The sequence below is a fragment of the Petromyzon marinus genome, unplaced genomic scaffold, assembly GCF_048934315.1.
Source record: "Petromyzon marinus isolate PM22_M1 ecotype Great Lakes invasive population unplaced genomic scaffold, UKy_Petmar_22M1.pri1.0 PM_G_Scaffold_50, whole genome shotgun sequence".
In the NCBI taxonomy this organism is placed as follows: Eukaryota; Metazoa; Chordata; class Hyperoartia; order Petromyzontiformes; family Petromyzontidae; genus Petromyzon; species Petromyzon marinus.
Window position 1 is genome coordinate 1,625,755 of NW_027423003.1, and position 20,704 is coordinate 1,646,458.

The 20,704-nt window shown below is 42.1% G+C and overlaps 1 protein-coding gene across 2 annotated transcripts; it reads right to left on the reverse strand.

Moving 5' to 3' along the window:
- Positions 1-7,764: 7,764 nt before the first annotated feature.
- LOC142917443 (speckle-type POZ protein-like) lies at positions 7,765-19,637 on the reverse strand. Of its 2 annotated transcripts, none has more exons than XM_076062123.1 (9): positions 19,526-19,637; positions 18,832-18,953; positions 18,497-18,648; positions 14,600-14,727; positions 13,639-13,816; positions 12,193-12,248; positions 11,638-11,760; positions 10,469-10,614; positions 7,765-10,306 (listed from the first exon to the last, which is right to left on the reverse strand). In XM_076062123.1, exons 1-9 carry the CDS (start codon positions 19,601-19,603, stop codon positions 10,162-10,164), a joined length of 1,128 nt encoding a protein of 375 aa, XP_075918238.1. In that variant the 5' UTR covers positions 19,604-19,637; the 3' UTR covers positions 7,765-10,161. The 2 variants fall into 2 exon arrangements, with proteins under 2 accessions (XP_075918238.1, XP_075918239.1); XM_076062124.1 differs by lacking the exon at positions 19,526-19,637 and adding an exon at positions 19,379-19,485.
- Positions 19,638-20,704: the final 1,067 nt, after the last annotated feature.

Below are 20,704 nucleotides of genomic sequence, written 5' to 3' on the forward strand. Positions count from 1 at the left end.
GCCCTGAGAGCCTGGTGTACGTGCTTGAGTTCACTGGTAATGTGTTCCTGGTCGGAAATGCATTGGGCTCTATGGTATGGAGTCTTGATGAGGCAGTTCTTCTGGGATGGATGGTGGTGGGAATCCGGTTTCAAGTAAGCATCTGTATGGGTAGCTTTCCTGTAGACAGAGTGGCTCATTGAACCATCATGTCTCCTTTTAATTAAGACATCCAGAAAGGGTAGTTTGCCATCTTTTTCGACCTCCATGGTAAATCTGATGGCTGGGTGTATGGAATTGATGTGGTCGCGGAATTGGTCTAGAGCAGGCTGGCCATGTGGCCAGATGACAAAGGTGTCATCAACGTACCTCTTCCATAAGGTCGGGCGTAGAGTGGCAGTCTGGATGGCGTCAGTTTCAAAATTTTCCATGAATACGTTGGCTACAACCGGAGATAGGGGGGAGCCCATTGGGGTGCCCTCAGTTTGTTTGTAGAAAGTTCCATTCCAGGTGAAGTATGTGTTGGTTAAGCAATGTCTCACCAGGGGGGGTACATCAGTATGCAGTCCTTGATGAACCAGGTCTTCAATGATAGCGATGGTGTCAGGTACCGGGACTTTAGTGAACAAGGACACCACATCAAAACTGACAAGCAGGTCGTTTGGGGACAGGGAAATGTCTTTGATTGTCGATACCAGGTGAGTAGAATTTAGTACCGCAGAGGTGGTTTTTCCAGTGAAAGGTCGCAGTATATCAGCCAGAAAACGTGCCAGTTTGTAGGTGGGGGAGCTGATAGTAGAGACGATGGGACGAAGGGGTGTATCTTCTTTGTGTATCTTTGGAAGGCCATATAATCTTAGTGGTCTGGCAGCAGAGGGTTTCAACGAGAACTGTTTGTTCTCATCAATTAATGCTGTTGAATCAGAGATAATTTTGTTCGTTTTGGTGACCAGGCTGTTGGTGGGATCTCTTTTTATTTTTGTATAGCTGCCATCGTTGAGTAGTTCTTGAATTTTGTTGTTATATTCTGTTTTGTCCATGATGACAGTGGCAATGCCTTTGTCGGCTGAGAGAACGTCGTTCTCTCAGCCGACAAAGGCAATGCCAAAAATATCTGAAATCGCTGCAACCTTCAAAAACGCTAAGATGCCAGCTAGCAACCTCAGCAAAGATGAGCGTTTTGAATTATATAAATTAAAAAAGAGGGATGATATTGTAGTCCTCTCAGCTGACAAGGGCAATGCTACTGTCATCATGGATAAAATAGAATACAACAACAAAATTAAAGAATTACTCGACGATGGTAGTTATACAAAAATAAAAAGAGATCCCACCAACAGCCTCGTCACACAAACCAACAAAATAATTTCTGATTCAACCGCATTAATTGATCAATCTAAACAGTTTTCGTCGAAACCTTCTGCTGCCAGGCCACTAAGATTATACGGCTTAACAAAAATACATAAAGTAGATACACCCCTTCGTCCCATCGTCTCTACTATCAACTCCCCCACCTACAAACTGGCTCGTTTTTTGTCTGAAATCCTGCATCCTTTCACTGGAAAAACCACCTCTGCGGTACAAAATTCTACTCACCTGGTATCGACAATCAAGGGTATTTCCCTGTCCCCAGACGACCTGCTTGTCAGTTTTGATGTAGTTTCCTTATTCACCAAGGTTTCTGTACCTGACACCATCGCAATCATTGAAGACTTGGTTCATCAAGGACTAAACACTGAGGTACCCCCCCTGGTGAGACACTGTTTAACCAATACATACTTCACTTGGAATGGAACTTTCTACAAACAAACTGAGGGCACCCCAATGGGCTCCCCCCTATCTCCGGTTATAGCTAACATTTTCATGGAGAAATTTGAGACTGACGCCATCCAGACTGCCACTCTGCGCCCAACCTTATGGAAGAGGTACGTGGATGACACTTTTGTCATCTGGCCACATGGCCGGCCTGCTCTAGACCAATTCTTCGACCACATCAATTCCATACACCCAGCCATCAGATTTACCATGGAAGTCGAAAAAGATGGCAAGCTACCTTTTTTGGATGTCCTAATTAAAAAGAGACCTGATGGTTCAATGAGCCACTCTGTCTACAGGAAAGCTACCCATACGGATGCTTATCTGAAGCCGGATTCCCACCACCATCCATCACCGAAGAATTCTCTCATCAAGACTCTGTATCAAAGAGTCCAATGCATATCCGACCAGGAACACATAGACAGTGAACTCAAGCACGTACACCAACCTCTTAAGGCTAATGGTTACTCCGACTATACAATCCGCATAGCTATCACTCAAACCATGAAGAAGGACCCACTTGAGGAGCCTTTCAAAACCATCACTTTACCCTACATTGCGGGGATCACAAAATAGATGTCCAAAATCTTGAATAAACACAAGATCCAGGTCCATTTCAACACATTACATAAAATCCGTGATCTGGTTCCGTCTGTAAAAGATGTGATTCCGGACATACAATACCCCGGTGTCTACAAACTAAGTTGCCTCTGTGGTAGTAGTTACATTGGAGAAACCAAACGCCATGTCTCGGACCGCATTCGTGAACACAAAGCAGACCTTAAACACGGTAGGACCAACACCTCGGCCGTGGCAGATCATTGTTATAATTCAGTAGGCTCACATGACATTGACTTTTTCAAGACAGAGGTTCTTTGTAAGCCATCTGGCTACCATGAGAGATTCGTTCATGAGGCTATCCACATATACAAGCACAGAGACAATTTCAACCGAGAAGATGGATTCTGGCTTAGCAATCATTGGAAAGATTTGATAAACCATTTCAGGTCTTAATTGATTGTTCACGCTTACAGTGGCTTTCAGACAGCATACATTAAAATTTTTCGTCTCCCCCCTCCTCTTTTCAGAACATAGATGGACTAGTCCTTCTAAATATACTGCCAAATCACTGCGTGTGGCGCTAACGTTTTTATAAATAAATACACCGTTTAAAAATAAATATATGCAAACCGACACACCTGATGACGACCGTTTGTGTTATGGTCGAAACGTCGTAAGAATTTTTATTGTTTTATATATATATTTGATTATTTTATTGTTTCCCTTCAACGTGACTTTACCGAAAGAACTAAGAAAAAGAGAAATCCATGTTTAGGAGTCTGTCTCCTTCCTGTTTTATTTCCTCGTAATGATGAATATTTCATATTTTCAGATTCTGGTTAATGTATCAAGATGCGTTAAAATTGTGGGAAAGATATGTGACCGTTAGTCATTATACCCTGGTCAATGCAGGTTGGTGAGAAAACTCACCCGACGTGGATAACCACACACCACTTCCACTCAGATGACCCCAACCACTCGGGACTCAAGCAGATACACGGATAGCACCGGGAGGTCTTCATCCAGCTGTGGATTGATCGTGGTCAATGATGACATTCAATGTTTAAGGTGTAGTAGCGGTGCAATTGTTAGCGCAATGCACTATGAACCCAGCAGCGACTCAAGTTTGATTACTGATCATGGATGACATCACTAGCGAGTGATATCTGAACTAATTCTGGGCACCTACCTGTCCACCAATCCACACTGACCAATGTGGTGAATGATGGTCAAACAACCCCCATGGCAGAAACATCGTGGTGGAGGAATTTATCCAGCAGTGGATCGACAAAGGTCTTCACATTTAAATAAAATGTTTAGTGCCAAGTGATTGGACTACACATTTTAATTCTAGATTTAAAGCTTTCGTGACTGCTAGGATCCATACTCTTTGGTTCTATTGGGTAAAGTCAGCGCTGTCCTCCAGACAGTCTCGTCCCTTCACCTGATGAAGGCCGCTTTTGTTGTGGCCGAAACGTCGTGATTTTTTGTTATGTTATTTTCACCTACGTGACTTTACCCAATAGAACCAAAGAGTACTACACATTTTACCCAGCAGAATGGCGGTGAGTGTCGCACGCGCAAAACGAAATTGTCTCGCAAGTTCACAGTGTCATATTGTGCGTCTTCATTCTTTGTGCCGTCTGCCTTTTGCTCAGGCCAAGCGCGACATCCCGTGTAGTCACGGTGCTGTCACTGATCACCAATCGATTATATAATTACTGCACCTGAATGAGTTAAATGAAGACGTCACCCTACTGCTGCTCTATTTAAGACCGGGAGCAAGTGAGGGCTTTACCATTCTGGCGAATTGCCCGATGATGCTGGATGTAATTACCAGCGAAACGTCGTATTCAAACTGTAAATGTTGTGGATTCACCCTTCAACACAGCGGTGGGCTGATGTAGTGAACTCTTTTGTCAACGTGACACTTTTTTGCTGATTGGCCGTGTCGGGTGGTGGAGGGTTACGACACATTTATACCTAACGCGATCTAACCCAAAAACCTTTATTATGAATCACGACACTAATTACACCATAACTAGCTACGTGTCCACCAGGCTAACTACACTAATTACAACGTAACTAGCTACATAACCACCAGGCTAACTACACTAATTACACCGTACCTAGCTACGTAACCACCAGGCTAACTACAATAATTACACCGTAACTAGCTACGTGACCACCAGGCTAACTACACTAATTACACCGTAACTAGCTACGTAACCACCAGGCTAACTACACTAATTACACCGTAACTAGCTACGTGACCACCAGGCTAATGACACTAATTACACCGTAACTAGCTACATAACCACCAGGCTAACTACACTAATTACACCGTAACTAGCTACGTGACCACCAGGCTAACTACACTAATTACACCGTAACTACACTGGGAGTAGCTACAACGGACAGGACCCCAGCTTGGGTCCAGGTCCACGTGTTGGTGACTCTTCACGGACGTCGAATGTAGATCTTCAGGATGACAACAGCAATTCTGGGGACCCAGCTTATATCCTCCGTGGTCGTGGCTGGCCGCACCCTTGGCCACGACCACCTTCTAGAATCCTCGAGCAGGATCTCGCCCCGACACGTGACCACCCCTAGCCCCCCACTTGGGGACCCTGTGTAGACTTTACCAGTCACGTGTTCTCCGGGGTCAACCAGAGTGCCATGGCCTAAAGTAACCCGATTCCATGGCTGACACTCTCACACCCCATCCTGTAGGGGTCGGCAATGCACACCTGAGCGTGGTGTCACTCAGCGCTATGACTCAGCGCTCACAGAGCCCCCTCTAGGGCCAGCACGACACCCGCATACAAGTGGTGTCCACGATGTGAGTACATCGCACGCCGTGCCTCTCTAGGGCCTGCATTACACAGTGACATCCACGATGTCACTATATACGTGGTGTCCACGATGTGAGTACATCGCACACCGTGCCCCTCTACCGCCGGCATTACACAGCGACGTCTGCGATGTCAGTACATCTGCATTCCTCTTTCCATCCCGGAGTAACTCTCAGCATGCACCGCTCCACGCTTTTTTCCTAAATACTTTTCAGCTTTTGTTCCATGTTCTTGTTTGATAATTCTTATTTATCACCGGTGCTATGGTATAAGCCATGGTCCTTGTGTATTCTGTGCAATGGCATGGACCATAAATAGCTCGGCACACACCCGGCTTGTTGATGTCCAATTGAACGATGCAATGCGGTGGCACTTGAACCTTAAAGCAGGATCCACAATCCTGGCTTCTCGAGTTGGCACGCATCACTTCCCCATCCATTTGCCTCAATACTGCAACTGTCCGGGAAGCACAGCAAATCGTGGAAAAACGAACGTCTCCCCATCCACTCGGATCTCAATACAGTCCCTCGCCAGCACTCGAGTCGCGCAAGCCTTTTTGGACCCACGCGCTTAACCTTCAACAATGTAACTTCAAACGTGATATTCTTGGGTCTTTCGGTAAAGTCACGTAGATAGGTTCAAAGAAAATAACAAAAAAACTACGACGTTTCGATCACAGCACAAGCAATCGTCATCAGGAGAGCAATCTCATTATCTCTGAGATCAGGGCTAGGCCAGCCCTGAACAAGATCCGTCGACTCGATCAAGTGACTCACATTTCTGAAGAGATGCCGCAACACTAAGGTAATACCGATTGCCTTCACACTGACATCTGCTGTTGTCACTTCTCCCAATGGTAAACGGATCTTGTTCAGGGCTGGCCTAGCCCTGATCTCAGGGATAATAAGATTGCTCTCCTGATGACGATTGCTTGTGCTGTGATCGAAACGTCGTAGTTTTTTTGTTATTTTCTTTGAACCTATCTACGTGACTTTACCGAAAGACCCAAGAATGTGAATTCCTGCAGTCACGAAAGCTTTAAGTCAACATTCAAACGTGATTCTTGGAAATCCGAATGAAGTCCATAAGACACAAACACCTCATGAAAGACCCGATGTAAAAGGTACCTGGCTTCGATCTTCCGTAAAGCTTACGGGCTACCTTAAACAACATCCGGTCGATGCACAAAAAAGGAAAATAGAAAAAACTCTCCAGTGTGCGACTGGGCTCACCCAGAACCATGGAACATATAACAATTCAATGCCCGATTCACAAACATAATGGAGGCATTACAGTGATACAATCTGCTACAGCTGACGCAGTCATCCGGCTCTACCACCTCAAAGAAACATTATTGTAGTTGCTACACGTCTGCACATACGAATAAGATGTTTGTGAAACTTGAATCGATGTGGTCATGCTATATAAAGCTGCTGCACTGGCTGAAATTGTCAGTTTGTATTTATGCATGTTGTTGTTGCAACGCGTTTTCTCAGTGGTCCGTGAACAGTACACGTCGTGTTGAGTGACCAGAACGACACGTACTGCCCCTTCGAGCTTAGTTGTTCCCCTAACTGATAAATGGAGGCTAATGAAAACACTGTTCGTACAGACGTGTCTAATGCCAGACAAGACATTGATGTATGGCACCAATTACCGCAAATGCGAGCTGTTACCTGAGCAAAATGTAACCAAGCAAAAAGTACATTTAAAATGAATAAATCCAACACTCAGTTCAGCAGAAAATACTGAACGTATGACCACCAAAAATAGAATGCGACTTCTAGATTTGAAGCTTTCGTGACTGCAAGGATGAAATTGTCAGTTTGTATTTATGCATGTTGTTGTTGCGTTGCAACAACAACATGCATAGTGGTATTCCAAACTCCCAGGGTGGTGTATTATCATCTTGTGCTAATTCCAAGCTTTGTCAGTGGTGCGTTTCATGCTAATTTCCTTTGTCAGAGCGTTTGCTGTTTGCCCCCTCACAGCTTAAAGGGAGGCGACCAGCGCTTGGCTTTCTTCACTCCAACGCTGCCCGCTGGACAGGTTGGTCCCTTCACCTGATGAAGGCCGCTTGTGTTGTGGCCGAAACGTCGTGATTTTTGTTGTTTTAATTTTTTTACCTACGTGACTTTACCGAATAGAACCAAAGAGTAAGAATGCCACTTATAATTATACACATTAAACAGGATGTAATTGAATGGAGTGGTGGCACTAGGAAACTGACGAAACAACCAGTTCAATTCCCAGCCACAGTTAACATCAGTGGGTGAAGAATGACCGACATGGTGTGGTGAGGCCTTCGTTTAAGCAGTGGGTTGACAAAACGCTGTAAATGATGAACAGTGAACACATTACAATTCTCCAGTGAACTGTTTATCAACACATGGTAAACATGCCTTTAAAAGTGGCAAGGAAATATACACTTAAGTTTACCTTTGGCTCCAAAATACAACTTGTTAAAATGTTGCTGTTGGGTGTCAATTGAAATTTTACATATCCACATATCTGTAACATTCCCAGAGTAAAGAACATGACAACTTAAACTGGACATATTTCCAGGTACATTCATGTTTATTCAACTTTTAAATACACTGCAAAATAGATTCAAAGCTTTCGTGACTGCAGGAATGACTCTTTGGTTCTTTCGGGTAAAGTCGTGTAGTAATTTCTTTCGACGAGACTTTACCGAAAAAAGTGTAACACTGCAAAATGTCATAAATGAAAATATTAACATTATCAAAAACAATTTTAATGAAAAAAATGTGGAATAAGTGGTGCAGAGCTAAAAGCAGCTTTTTTTCTTATATCCAAATACTGATTTCTAGAAGAGATCAGATAACGGTAATATATTTACCATATGAAAAGGGTTTATATTGCCATTTATAATGCAAATCAATTTAGAAAACACGTAATATACAAAGAATGGTTCATTTTGCAATTCCAATCATCTGCTGACAATTCATTGTAAAAGGGCCTTACAAAACATTTATATTACATCCAAAACAGTATTATCTGTAATGGAAAAAGATAAAAGGTCAAACATTGGGGCACTATACCGCATTACTAGCTTCAAGTTTATATTTTTGTATTACAATTGTAGCAACATTTTTTAATTAAACCAATTAACATATTTTCATCTCTGAATATGCATAAAAACTCGTGGGAAGAACCCAAAACTGTCTTGCATGCAATCACACTTTTTCAAAACACACACTTTTTACAAAGACCATATTATTATTTCTGCAATTATATATATTTTTTTGGCAGTTACAGTATATCCATTTTCCAATAAACATTTACATTTGGCGCAAAGTATTTTCAATTTCGGAAGTCATACAAGGCAACAATTTGAAGAGTACATTATCGGTAACTGCCTGATACATTTCAGGGTTCAATTAGTCCACCGCACTGGCTGCACTCTGCTAAGAGTTTTTGTCACACTCACTTACGACAGCATAGACTTGCTGCAGATTAGAACCCCAATCAGATTTCAATGCTTTAACTCTCACCATGACAACAAATAACTTCCCCGAATCACCTAATCAGTTTTTAATTGAATAGGTAGAGTGCAATGTACCATATACATCTTTAGCATCAAATATATATAAGGACGAAACTAAAATATTAAACAAATAACAAAATAAATAGACTGCTTACAACACTGGCTATCCTTAATTTTGCATGTATTATCCAACTTGTTTTGTACGTTTAACACGTAAAAAAACCTCCAACATTCTCGTCGTTTGCATTTGTTCATATCCCAACACATTGCATTAGATTGTAATATTCTTCAAATCGACTCAAATCCATGACACTGCTCATTTGTTGTACTTTCATATTATATCCTGCAGCTTTGAATATTATTTAAATCTGTGCTTCCAAATCTATGTGTGTAATCCTTCAAAGCTTATGCAATTTTATGTACAATTTAATTTTAAGTGAGAGGTTACGTAAAACAGCGCTGATGCAAAAATTATGGTCCTTCCAATCACGTAAAACTCTGGGTTGACATGATGCTACGAGTTGGTAATAGATGAAATTCATAATAAAAACAAATCATTACAATATAATACGAAACAAAACTTAGAAACACAGCACATCTTGTTTCCGTGAATACAAACTACTAAATTGATGGAAATAAGATTTACTTTTGTTGTAAGTCAAAAATCTTTGGGTCATACATGAAAGCCCATACAAGCAAAAAAGTGAAATGTTATGAACTGCGTAACATGGCCAAATTGATGCTGTGCCTTGCCTTTTCTTACACCGAGTACTCCATCCATGCTTTGTTATACGCAGGATACACGACTGCAATATTATCTTTGTCAGTCTTCAAACTCGGCAATCATAGTACTCCTGTTCTAGTCAATGCATAAGCTGTCTGTGCAATGAAAAATCAATCTGAAAAGTTTACCTCTTGAATTAAGGCCTTATATGGCTTGGCACATTCTTATCTTTCAGAACTGGTTGTTCTCTATGCCACTATCTGTAACCTTGAGTACACAGACACTGGACGAATACTCATCCTTCATGTTAAGGTAGACATTGCAGGGTTTTAGACCATTCTGTTTTTACTTAACTAAACAATTGAACCAAATTGTCCTGCCACCTAGGGACAATCACATCGAACGTTTTATTTTACACTCTCTCAATTGGGATATGTCGTGGTGTTTATTAGGCTGTAGTTTTCCATTTTTTCTACATATGTACTTGTTTATAGAGTTGTAGATGTATAGATGTAGCACTATATTACATGGTAAAGTGAATTTGGCCACCTTTTTGTGAAAGTAAATAAATTTGCTTAAATTAACATTATTTTCAAAGCAGAGGAAAGTTGGTAGTCTGATGCAAAGTCTTCACGGTTGTTTGCATGGAGGCCACAGGTAAATAACCGCACCGTGCAGCCCAAGTTTTCTTGGTCATAGATGTTCTTTGCCTGCCACCGTTAAGTCTGTTTGAGACGCTTGCATGGAGGTCCCAGCTGTGGAGACTGGGCCGTGGCCAAGGCACGGAAAGCATCCGCAACCAGGTGAGGGCGAGACAGAACCATGGACTTCCAGCCCGCCGTCTCCATTACGTCCATCGCATGACTGCAAGTACAAGTCAGGGTTAAGCGAGCTCCTAATAAGCAGTGTCTATAAGGATTGGGGCAAACGGTTAGTCTCCATTAAAAGGGACTGTAATGCAAATTGCCATGTAAGCATCATCAATGTTACGCAGCTCAGTGACAGTCACACTCTCACTAGACTTGCCTGTTTATTATGAAGTCAATGGCCCGGGCCTTCAACTGCTCTGCACTGTGCAAATCGGCCAAGATCAAAGTCTCCGCAACATTTTCCACCGACAAGTTTGTGCATAGTGCATTCTCGCACATCACCTTCAACCTCTCTAATGCATACTTGAGAAAAGTAAAAATAAAGTGCAATTTCAGTATTAAGAACACTATTTTCTCTACCTATTTCGCTTGTTTAATATTCCCTCACCCCATCAACTACTTTATAAACGCAGTATACAGCAGTCAAATGTTTGATAATTTTCTTAAAACATGGCATCAACCTTTCAGCATATTTATGTTTTAAGTCATGTATTTATTGATCTCTACTATAATTAGGGGTCCTTGTCCTAAACTTGATTATATTGGTTACAAAGTCATGCAAATTACAAAGGAGGTGAGATGTTGTTTTCCAAGAGCTTAAAGAGTTTGGTTGTTAAGCTGATAAACAATGCAACTGCAAGCCACCATATTTCAACTCTAGCAGAATATGAAACTTTAATGAACAAAGCTTAAACATGCGACTTTATACGATTTGTATTCTTATTTTATTACAATCGCTTTAGGAACTATTGAATATGATGTTCCAGAAGGGAGAGTAATGACTCTTAACTGATTATCTGGCAGATCTTCAGGAACAGCAGGATATCCGTTTCCTTAATAAAAGTATATTTGTTCCAATTTATTTCTATACAGCCATGCCACATCAAACAATCTTTTAAAACACTTCCCTTTATTTTATTACTAATTGTATCAATTGTTAATGTGATTAACAAAAAACCCTCAATACAAGAACACACAGCCAAATGGTTGCACTTAGGATAAAAATGCTGCATGTGAATGCACTTCAATGCACACGTACTAGCCTCTAGCATGGACTAATACCAGTTTGACATTCAATTCCATTGTGAAATTGCATGACAATTTATATTTTTTGTTGAAAATTCAATCATCTCCCAGGACATCAATTCCAAAACCTGAAAGCACTAATGTGAACGTCTGCATCATATACATTTGCTATTCATATTATTTGTGACATGAGCTTTAGAAAATACCTAAATGCTGTTTTAATTTCACTTGCGACCTACAACTGCATACCGATACATCACAAGGTGGTGCGATCTCATGTTAACATTTTAAGCGTGTAACCTTGTCAGCAGCGGCCAGCAGGTCATCGGCCATCTTCTCGAGGTTTGGAGCCCTTCCCGTATAGACAAAACGCATCATTTCCTTGAACACGTCAGGCTCCACATCATTAATCTCCACTCGATTCTGCAAGGTAGCAACACAATATATTCAAATTAACTTCGGCATATATTGGGAGACGAAAATATAGCATTCAATTAAATAAAATAAACATCCGTTATATCTACACAACACATGTAAAGTGGCTCCATTAAAGTTGTATTCAACTTGCCGATGACTATTTATTGCGCGTAATAAATCCATTCTTGACACACATGCAATGGCCTTCTGTGAAATGTTATATAAAAAATAGCTATAAAATACAATCTAACATTCCCTCGGAATGAATACTTTTTGATAATAAATGTGCAATGCGCCAAAAGAGTTACTAGGGTAATAGTTCAACATTTGACAGCACTCTCAAGAGATACTTATCAACCGATCCATTGTGACAAATGCACCTTGGAAATGTATGATCACAGTATTAATGTGCTGTATTAAGATTGCATTTAAAGATACCTTTTTGCTCTCTTCCATTTCATGTTCAAACATAGCATTAAAAACAAGTGACCGACCTGAAAAAGGTAAAGCAACTGTTAACAAATACAGTGAAACCTTCGATTGCGAGAATAATTTGTTCCGGAAACGTGTTTGTAATCCAAAGCACTCGTATATCAAAGCACTCGTATATCAGTTGTGATCACGTGACGCTCGGCAGACAAAGCGTATACGTACTACTCGTATTGCAAAACCTCACTCGTTTATCAAATTAATATTTATTAAAAAATTTGGCTCGTCTTGCAAAACACTTGCAGACGAACTTACTCGCAATTCAAGGTTTTACTGTACAGTTAATTGGAAAAACACCGGAATGTGGTACAGACACATTTAGATGTTATATCTAGAGATCAAATAATCTAGATACAAAAGAGGTACAATCCAGATCCATATTTTATTTCATATGGCATATCCATTACAGATTTGTCAAACATGGACGCAAATAAATGTCCAAATTAGAGGCTCAAAACCTACACCATAATTGCATTGTGTAAAATGAATTCCTGCACAACGATGATATAGTGAAGTAAATAAAAACGGAATAAAAACTTTAGCAACAGGATTATTAAATATGTTTATCTCTCACATAATACAATATTACATTTATATATATGTAGTGACATCGCGAATGTCATTGTGTAATGCCGGCTATAGAGAGGCACGGCGTGCGATGTATTAACATCGTATTAACATCGAGGGCACCACGTGGATGTGGGTGCAGTACCGGCCCGAGAGGGGCATGGTGAGCGCTGTCTGACAGTGCTGAGTGGCACCACGCTCTGCGTGCGGTGCCGACCCCTACAGGATAGGGTGTGAGAGTGCTGGCCATGGGAATGGGGTTACCAAGGGCCATGGCACTTGACCCCGAAGGACACGTGACCGGTAAAGTGTACACAGGGCCCCCAGGTGGGGGCTAGGGGTGGTCACGTGTCAGGGCCGGGAACCCGCTAGAGGATTCCAGAAGATGGTCGTGGCTAAGGGCGGAGCCACCCCCGCCACAGAGGATAAAAGCCGGGTCCCTGAGAGGGACCGGCTGCTGTTGTTCATCCTTAAGAATCTACGTCCTACAAGAGTCACCAACACGTGGACCCGGACCCCGTGTAATTAGTGTAGATAGCCTGGTGGTCCACCACCATAGGTTGTTCATGTGTTAAGGGGTAGTACCCCGTGTGTTGGTTGAAGAAGTGTGTCTGTGACTCAGTTGAATTCATTACACATATTTACTGATGTATCCTTTAACAAAAAGCATTACAAATTGACGTAAGCATTTGCCAGTGTTAGTTAATTAAATTCAGTGTAAAACAGGAAATGGCTGTAGTTGATTACCCCAAACTAATTACAGTATCATTAATTATATGGTTCTATTGTACACTAAACGACGCATGTGTTGCTTGTTGTGGCACAGACCTGCCAATACGGCCTTGTGGGCTTTAAACTCCTGGCCACCAACACGAAGCAGGCAGTCAGTGAAGCGGGAATTGTCCCAGATCTCCCCGAAGTCAACTGCCAGCCGGCAATCTGGTACTTTGAATGTACTCATGCTGGATTGACCAGAAATGTTCACGGAATCCTGCCCCACACTAACCTGCATAAACATCAACCAGCTTTGAGAAGGCATTTGATGATTTTTTTATACAAATCCTCACTTAACTTCACATTTTGCATGAAGATGTAGGCTTTGGTTCAATCAAGCAAGCAAATCTGCACAAACATCCTATATCAGAACAAGTGTTGTGAATAATGCCAAAATAGTGGTCCGTGAAATGTTTTTCATATTAATCAATTTTCATTCTATATTTTTGTCAAGTTATTTTACACTGTATAAACAGTTTCAACAGGTAGTGAGGCCCCTAATTATGGGTTCTGCACAGCAACAGAGGAAGTGAACAGCCCTCCTTGATGTGCTTCCTTTCATTATCAAAAATGCTTGTATTTTGTAAAGGATTTTAAAGGTAAAAAAATTTAATCTGGTGATTAAAAGGACCCCCCCAAGGACAATAAACATTTACATCAAACTGGCTGATGTCCGAGAATAGGAAAAGGAATTCATGTGGCGACATTTAAACAAAACACATTATGTAATACCTGACATTCTAGTTTATAAAAATGTCAAGGTTTAAATATAAACACTATCCAGAGGGAGAAAACCTAAAAAAAATTAAGCTTGATTATTTAATTGTTGTGCTATGTTAACTCTAGCACCAGTGGAGGAAAAAAGTGCTTGGAAAACTCATGTTAACAATTTCCTTGTATGGAACAGGGAAAGTAATTATTACAATCTTCAATTAAGTAGAATATTGACTCCAACTGTGCAATTGTAATGAATAAAATAGAAAATTACACAATAGCCGCAGCATGTCATACTTACTTCACCAAAGAGTGTCAGTTTGTTATCTGGAAGCAAGCTATTAGATTCATCAAGCAAAAAATCTCTTCGAATGAATTTTTTAAATCCCCAGTCTTTTCCTTGGACAAAGCGGTATGCTCGCGGGGTCTCTGTAAAAAAATAGGTTTCAAACAATACTCACCAGTTCTTACAATAAACTGTGGTAATTTCATGTAATGGGAAAAAAAAAACTTCATTATATTTTCAAAATGTAAAGATAGCAATGTATTCTAAAGCCCTGCGCCACGGTGGCAGTCAACTACCTCGCCTGGTATATAGGTCATGGGTTCGATCTCAACCCTGATGCCTGTATATTTGGAGTCTGCATGTTCTCCTTGTGCTTGCATGTATTTTTATCCAGGTCTTCCGGTTTTTCCCTCCATATTTATAAAAATCCAGAGTATTTGGCTGCTATGCATTTCCACACAATAAGCCATCTCGTTAGGCTATTGTTTGTGGCCAGGGCACTTCTGAAAAAGAGCTATGTACAGTGAGGAAAAAAAAGTATTTGATCCCCTGCTGATTTTGTACGTTTGCCCACTGACAAAGAAATGATCAGTCTATCATTTTAATGATAGGTTTATTTGAACAGTGAGAGACAGAATAACAACAAAATCCAGAAAAACGCATGTCAAAAATGTTATAAATTGATTTGTATTTTAATGAGGGAAATAAATATTTTACCCCTCTGCAAAACATGACCTAGTACTTGGTGGCAAAACCCTTGTTGGCAATCACAGAGGTCAGACGTTTCTTGTAGTTGGCCACCTGGTTTGCACACATCTCAGGAGGGATTTTGTCCCACTCCTCTTTGCAGATCTTCTCCAAGTCATTAAGGTTTCGAGGCTGACGTTTGGCAACTCGAACCTTCAGCTCCCTCCACATATTTTCTATGGGATTAAGGTCTGGAGACTGGCTAGGCCACTCCAGGACCTTAATGTGCTTTTTCTTGAGCCACTCCTTTGTTGCCTTGGCCGTGTGTTTTGGGTTATTGTCATGCTGGAATACCCATACACGACCCATTTTCAATGCCCTGGCTGAGGGAAGGAGGTTCTCACATGGCCCCGTCCATTTTCCCTTTGATGCGGTGAAGTTGTCCCGTCCCCTTAGCAGAAAAACACCCCCAAAGCATAATGTTTCCACCTCCATGTTTGACAGTGGGGATGGTGTTTTTGGCGTCATAGGCAGCATTCCTCCTCCTCCAAACACGGCGAGTTGAGTTGATGCCAAAGAGGTCCATTTTGGTCTCATCTGACCACAACACTTTCACCCAGTTGTCCTCTGAATCACTCAGATGTTCATTGGCAAGCTTCAGACGGGCATGTATATGTGCTTTCTTGAGCAGGGGGACCTTGCGGGCGCTGCAGGATTTCAGTCCTTCACGGCGTAGTGTGTTACCAATTGTTTTCTTGGTGGCTATGGTCCCAGCTGCATTGAGATCATTGACAAGATCCTCCTGTGTAGTTCTGGGCTGATTCCTCACCGTTCTCATGATCATTGCAACCCCACGAGGTGAGATCTTGCATGGGGCCCCAGACCGAGGGAGATTGACAGTTCTTTTGTGTTTCTTCCATTTGCGAATAATCGCACCAACTGTTGTCACCTTCTCACCAAGCTGCTTGGCAATGGTCTTGTAGCCCATTCCAGCCATGTGTAGGTCTACAATCTTGTCCCTGCCATCCTTGGAGAGCTCTTTGGTCTTGGCCATTGTGGAGAGTTTGGAATCTGATTGATTGCTTCTGTGGAAAGGTGTCTGTTATACAGGTAAGCTGAGATTAGGAGCACTCCCTTTAAGAGTGTGCTCCTAATCTCAGCTCGTTACCTGTATAAAAGACACCTGGGAGCCAGAAATCTTTCTGATTGAGAGGGAGTCAAATACTTATTTCCCTCATTAAAATGCCAATCAATTTATACAATTTTTGACATGCGTTTTTCTGGATTTTGTTGTTGTTATTCTGTCTCTCACTGTTCAAATAAACCTACCATGAAAATTATAGACTGATCACTTCTTTGTTAGTGGGCAAACGTATAAAATCAGCAGGGCATCAAATACTTTTTTCCCACACTGTAGCTCAGTGGGCCTTGCCTGGTAAAATAAAAATAGTTCAGTTTAGCTTTTAACTTCAAGGTAGATGAAAATCAGACCTGGATTTAAGTGTATGAAGATATAGTTCATATGGATTAGGTGAATGTGTTTGTGTATTAATAATGCTTGTCTTTGTAAACATGGTTGTGTGACGTGAGTTACATGTTCAAATAAACCTACCATGAAAATTATAGACTGATCACTTCTTTGTTAGTGGGCAAACGTATAAAATCAGCAGGGCATCAAATACTTTTTTCCCACACTGTAGCTCAGTGGGCCTTGCCTGGTAAAATAAAAATAGTTCAGTTTAGCTTTTAACTTCAAGGTAGATGAAAATCAGACCTGGATTTAAGTGTATGAAGATATAGTTCATATGGATTAGGTGAATGTGTTTGTGTATTAATAATGCTTGTCTTTGTAAACATGGTTGTGTGACGTGAGTTACATGTTCAAATAAACCTACCATGAAAATTATAGACTGATCACTTCTTTGTTAGTGGGCAAACGTATAAAATCAGCAGGGCATCAAATACTTTTTTCCCACACTGTAGCTCAGTGGGCCTTGCCTGGTAAAATAAAAATAGTTCAGTTTAGCTTTTAACTTCAAGGTAGATGAAAATCAGACCTGGATTTAAGTGTATGAAGATATAGTTCATATGGATTAGGTGAATGTGTTTGTGTATTAATAATGCTTGTCTTTGTAAACATGGTTGTGTGACGTGAGTTACATGTTAACATTACCAAAGACAACACCAAAGCAAATACTAAGAAAAAAACATGAAAGTTTAAAACAAAAAGATAGATTTAGACTCTCAGAGAAATGTTAATAGCCTTAGCAAAGCACAGTAAATGTATGGATGTCATCACTTAAAATAGTTATCGCGCATTGAAAGAGTATCCTGAAAGTAATAAGGCAATTATAAAACAAACAATATGAACCACTAAAGCAAGGTAAAGGAGAAGTGTGAAATGGGATGAAAATGCCAACCTTTGTAAAACCACCAGAAATGAATAAAAAAATGGATGAGAATACAAACAAAAATAATGAAGTTGTAATAAACAGTGAGTGCAAGCAGAAAAAATAAAGCCGTCACTTGATAAATTACAATGGAATAACACATGGTGAAGATTGTAAAACTAGGAAAAGAAATGTCCGTGAATGACAATGTCCAGGTACACTAAGCAAAATAAAATTATTATTGGAGGGTCAATATCATGGAAAACACAAAAATATGCATAATGGAAACTCCTGAAGGTGGAACAGGATCAAGATCACTTTTGGAATATGAATTTGATAATGAAAAGTTGCAATGTGCTACAGGATGAAAGATTCCAATCTAGTGCATATTACCTACTATGAAACACTGATTACAAATAGAAACACTGACAAATGGAATAAAACTACAAAGTACACAAAGCGTGGAGAGAAGTATGTTGAGAATTACAGTGAGAAACTGAAAGAGGAACACGTTGGTCAAATCAAAACGGCAAATTAGAGACATCATATTCACTGTTGTAAATATAGATTGGGCTTGGACAGGACACATCGCTAAATGGGATGGTTGATGGATGAGACTAGTGGTCGAATAGGAAGAAAAGTAAAGTACATGCCCAAGACGATGTCAAACGTAGACAAGGAGATATTAGATCAGCTCATGTGAAGGATGAGGGATGGTGTTCGTAAGGTTTATAAAATGTTTCAAGCAGTCGATAAATAATGGCTGATTATGATATAATCCTGTTACCAAATACACATATGACGTGAATTGATACTTTAATACAAGTAGTTTCACCCATAGCCTTGGTTTCCTCTCCCTTGGCATTAAGAATAGAAATCTTGAACTTGGCGTAGACTTCACTCTTGGGACAGCTGACCAATAACAAGGACAACGATAGGTAATCTTTGCTCTCTTCGTCAAAACCCTCGGGGTTTATGCGTAGGCACCTGATTGAACATATGAACAAGACATGGTCGTTAATATTAGGTGTGTATGTACGCGCAGACTACATTACTAAAACAATATAGTATGAACTAAAACATGCACTATGCAAAATTGTTCTAGTAAAGCACCTCCGTGAGCATTGTGATTTTTTTTTAATGTCATAAAATAGCCAGAATTTACTGTACCATTTCAATGTATCATTGGTGCCTGCTGAAAATGTAGAACTCTTGAGAACTTGGCCCATTTCTTCAAGACAGAAGCTGAAATTGTTGATGGTCCACATATAAGAGAACTTTACGACCTTAACCTGAAACACACGAGCACATAACAGCTATAAAGCTCATGCATTACCATAAATACATGACCATTGACAAACCCTCAAGCATTTCACCCACACATCTGAATATTGTGCTCAAAAAACACAAACTGTCTATAAGGAAAGAAACATTACTGTAAATGAAAGGGTCTTATTAGTGTTCTGGGATTACCTTGCATGTTCATTACTGCACAGCGTTAACACAACAAGTCTCAACATGTCATAGATTAGAGTGTGCAATAAAAGGCCTTTTTATTTTTTTATTTGATAAAAACTGCTGCCCCTTTTGTAAAAATACACTACCAGTCAAAATCAGAGACAATTATCTAGTATAATGTTGTTAGTGCAATTCTATGAACTTTGCAATCTGATGTACAAAAATAGCCTGTACAATGATAATCCATAATTGCACTTACACATAATTATGAAACCATTTTGGATGGCTTTGCGCGATGAACAAAAAAACGTGTAAAAGTTAAATACATTAGCCATGCGCATACTTTGATCGGCACAAGACGGGAGACCCGTTGAATGTGATTGGCCACAACAGGGGAACAAGTTACCTGTGTGTAGCACCAGCTTTCTGCGATGGGCACATTGGACATTTCAGACGGAGGTGGAGGGCTCGGGGCCCTGGACATGTTTGCATTGAATACGAGGGAAGTGACATCATCAGGTGACATTAAGAGGGAAGTGACATCAGGAGGTGACATTAAGCAGGAAGTGACATCATCAGGCGACATTAAGAGGGAAGTGACATCATCAGGCGATATTAACATGTAAGTGACATCATCAGGCGATATTAACACGTAAGTGACTACGAGATTACGAGTTAAATGTTCTTGCTGTGGTTTTCACACCTGACGGTGATTGCTTGTGTTGCGGTCGGAACGTCGTGAGAGGGGAGGGAGGGTGGGGAGGGAGGGAGGGGAGGGGAGGGAGGGGAGGGAGGGAGGGAGGGGAGGGAGTGGAGGGAGGGGAGGGAGGGAAGGGAGTGAGGGAGGGAGGGGAGGGGAGGGAGGGGTGGGAGGGAGGGAGGGAGGGGAGGGAGTGGAGGGAGGGAGGGGAGGGAGGGAGGGAGGGGAGGGAGGGAGGGAGGGAGGGAGGGAGGGAGGGAGGGAGGGGAGGGAGGGAGGGAGGGAGAGAGGGAGGGGAGGGAGGGAGGGGAGGGGAGGGAGGGAGGGAGGGAGCGAGGTAGGGGAGGGAGGGAGGGGAGGGGAGGGAGGGGAGGGAGGGAGGGGAGGGAGTGGAGGGAGGGGAGGGAGGGAGGGGAGGGAAGGAGGGAGGGAGGAGAGGGGAGGGAGGGAGGGGTGGGAGGGAGGGGAGGGAGGGAGGGGGGAGGTGAGGGGAGGGAGGGGAGGGAGGGAGGGAGGGGAGGGAGTGGAGGGAGGGAGGGAGGGGAGGGAGGGAGGGGAGGGAGGGAGGGGAGCTGAGGGAGGGGAGGGAGGGAGGGGAGGGGAGGGAGGGGAGGGGAGGGAGGTAGGGGAGGGCAGGAGGGGAGGGGAGGGAGGGAGGGGTGGGAGGGAGGGAGGGAGGGGAGGGAGGGGAGGGGGGAAGGGGAGGGAGGGAGGGAGGGAGGGAGGGGAGGGGAGGGAGGGAGGGAGGAGGGAGGGAGGGAGGGAGGGAGGGGAGGGAGGGAGGGAGGGAGGGGAGGGAGTGGAGGGAGGGAGGGAGGCGAGGGAGGGAGGGAGGGGTGGGAGGGAGGGAGGGAGGGAGGGAGGGGAGGGGGAGGGGAGGGGAGG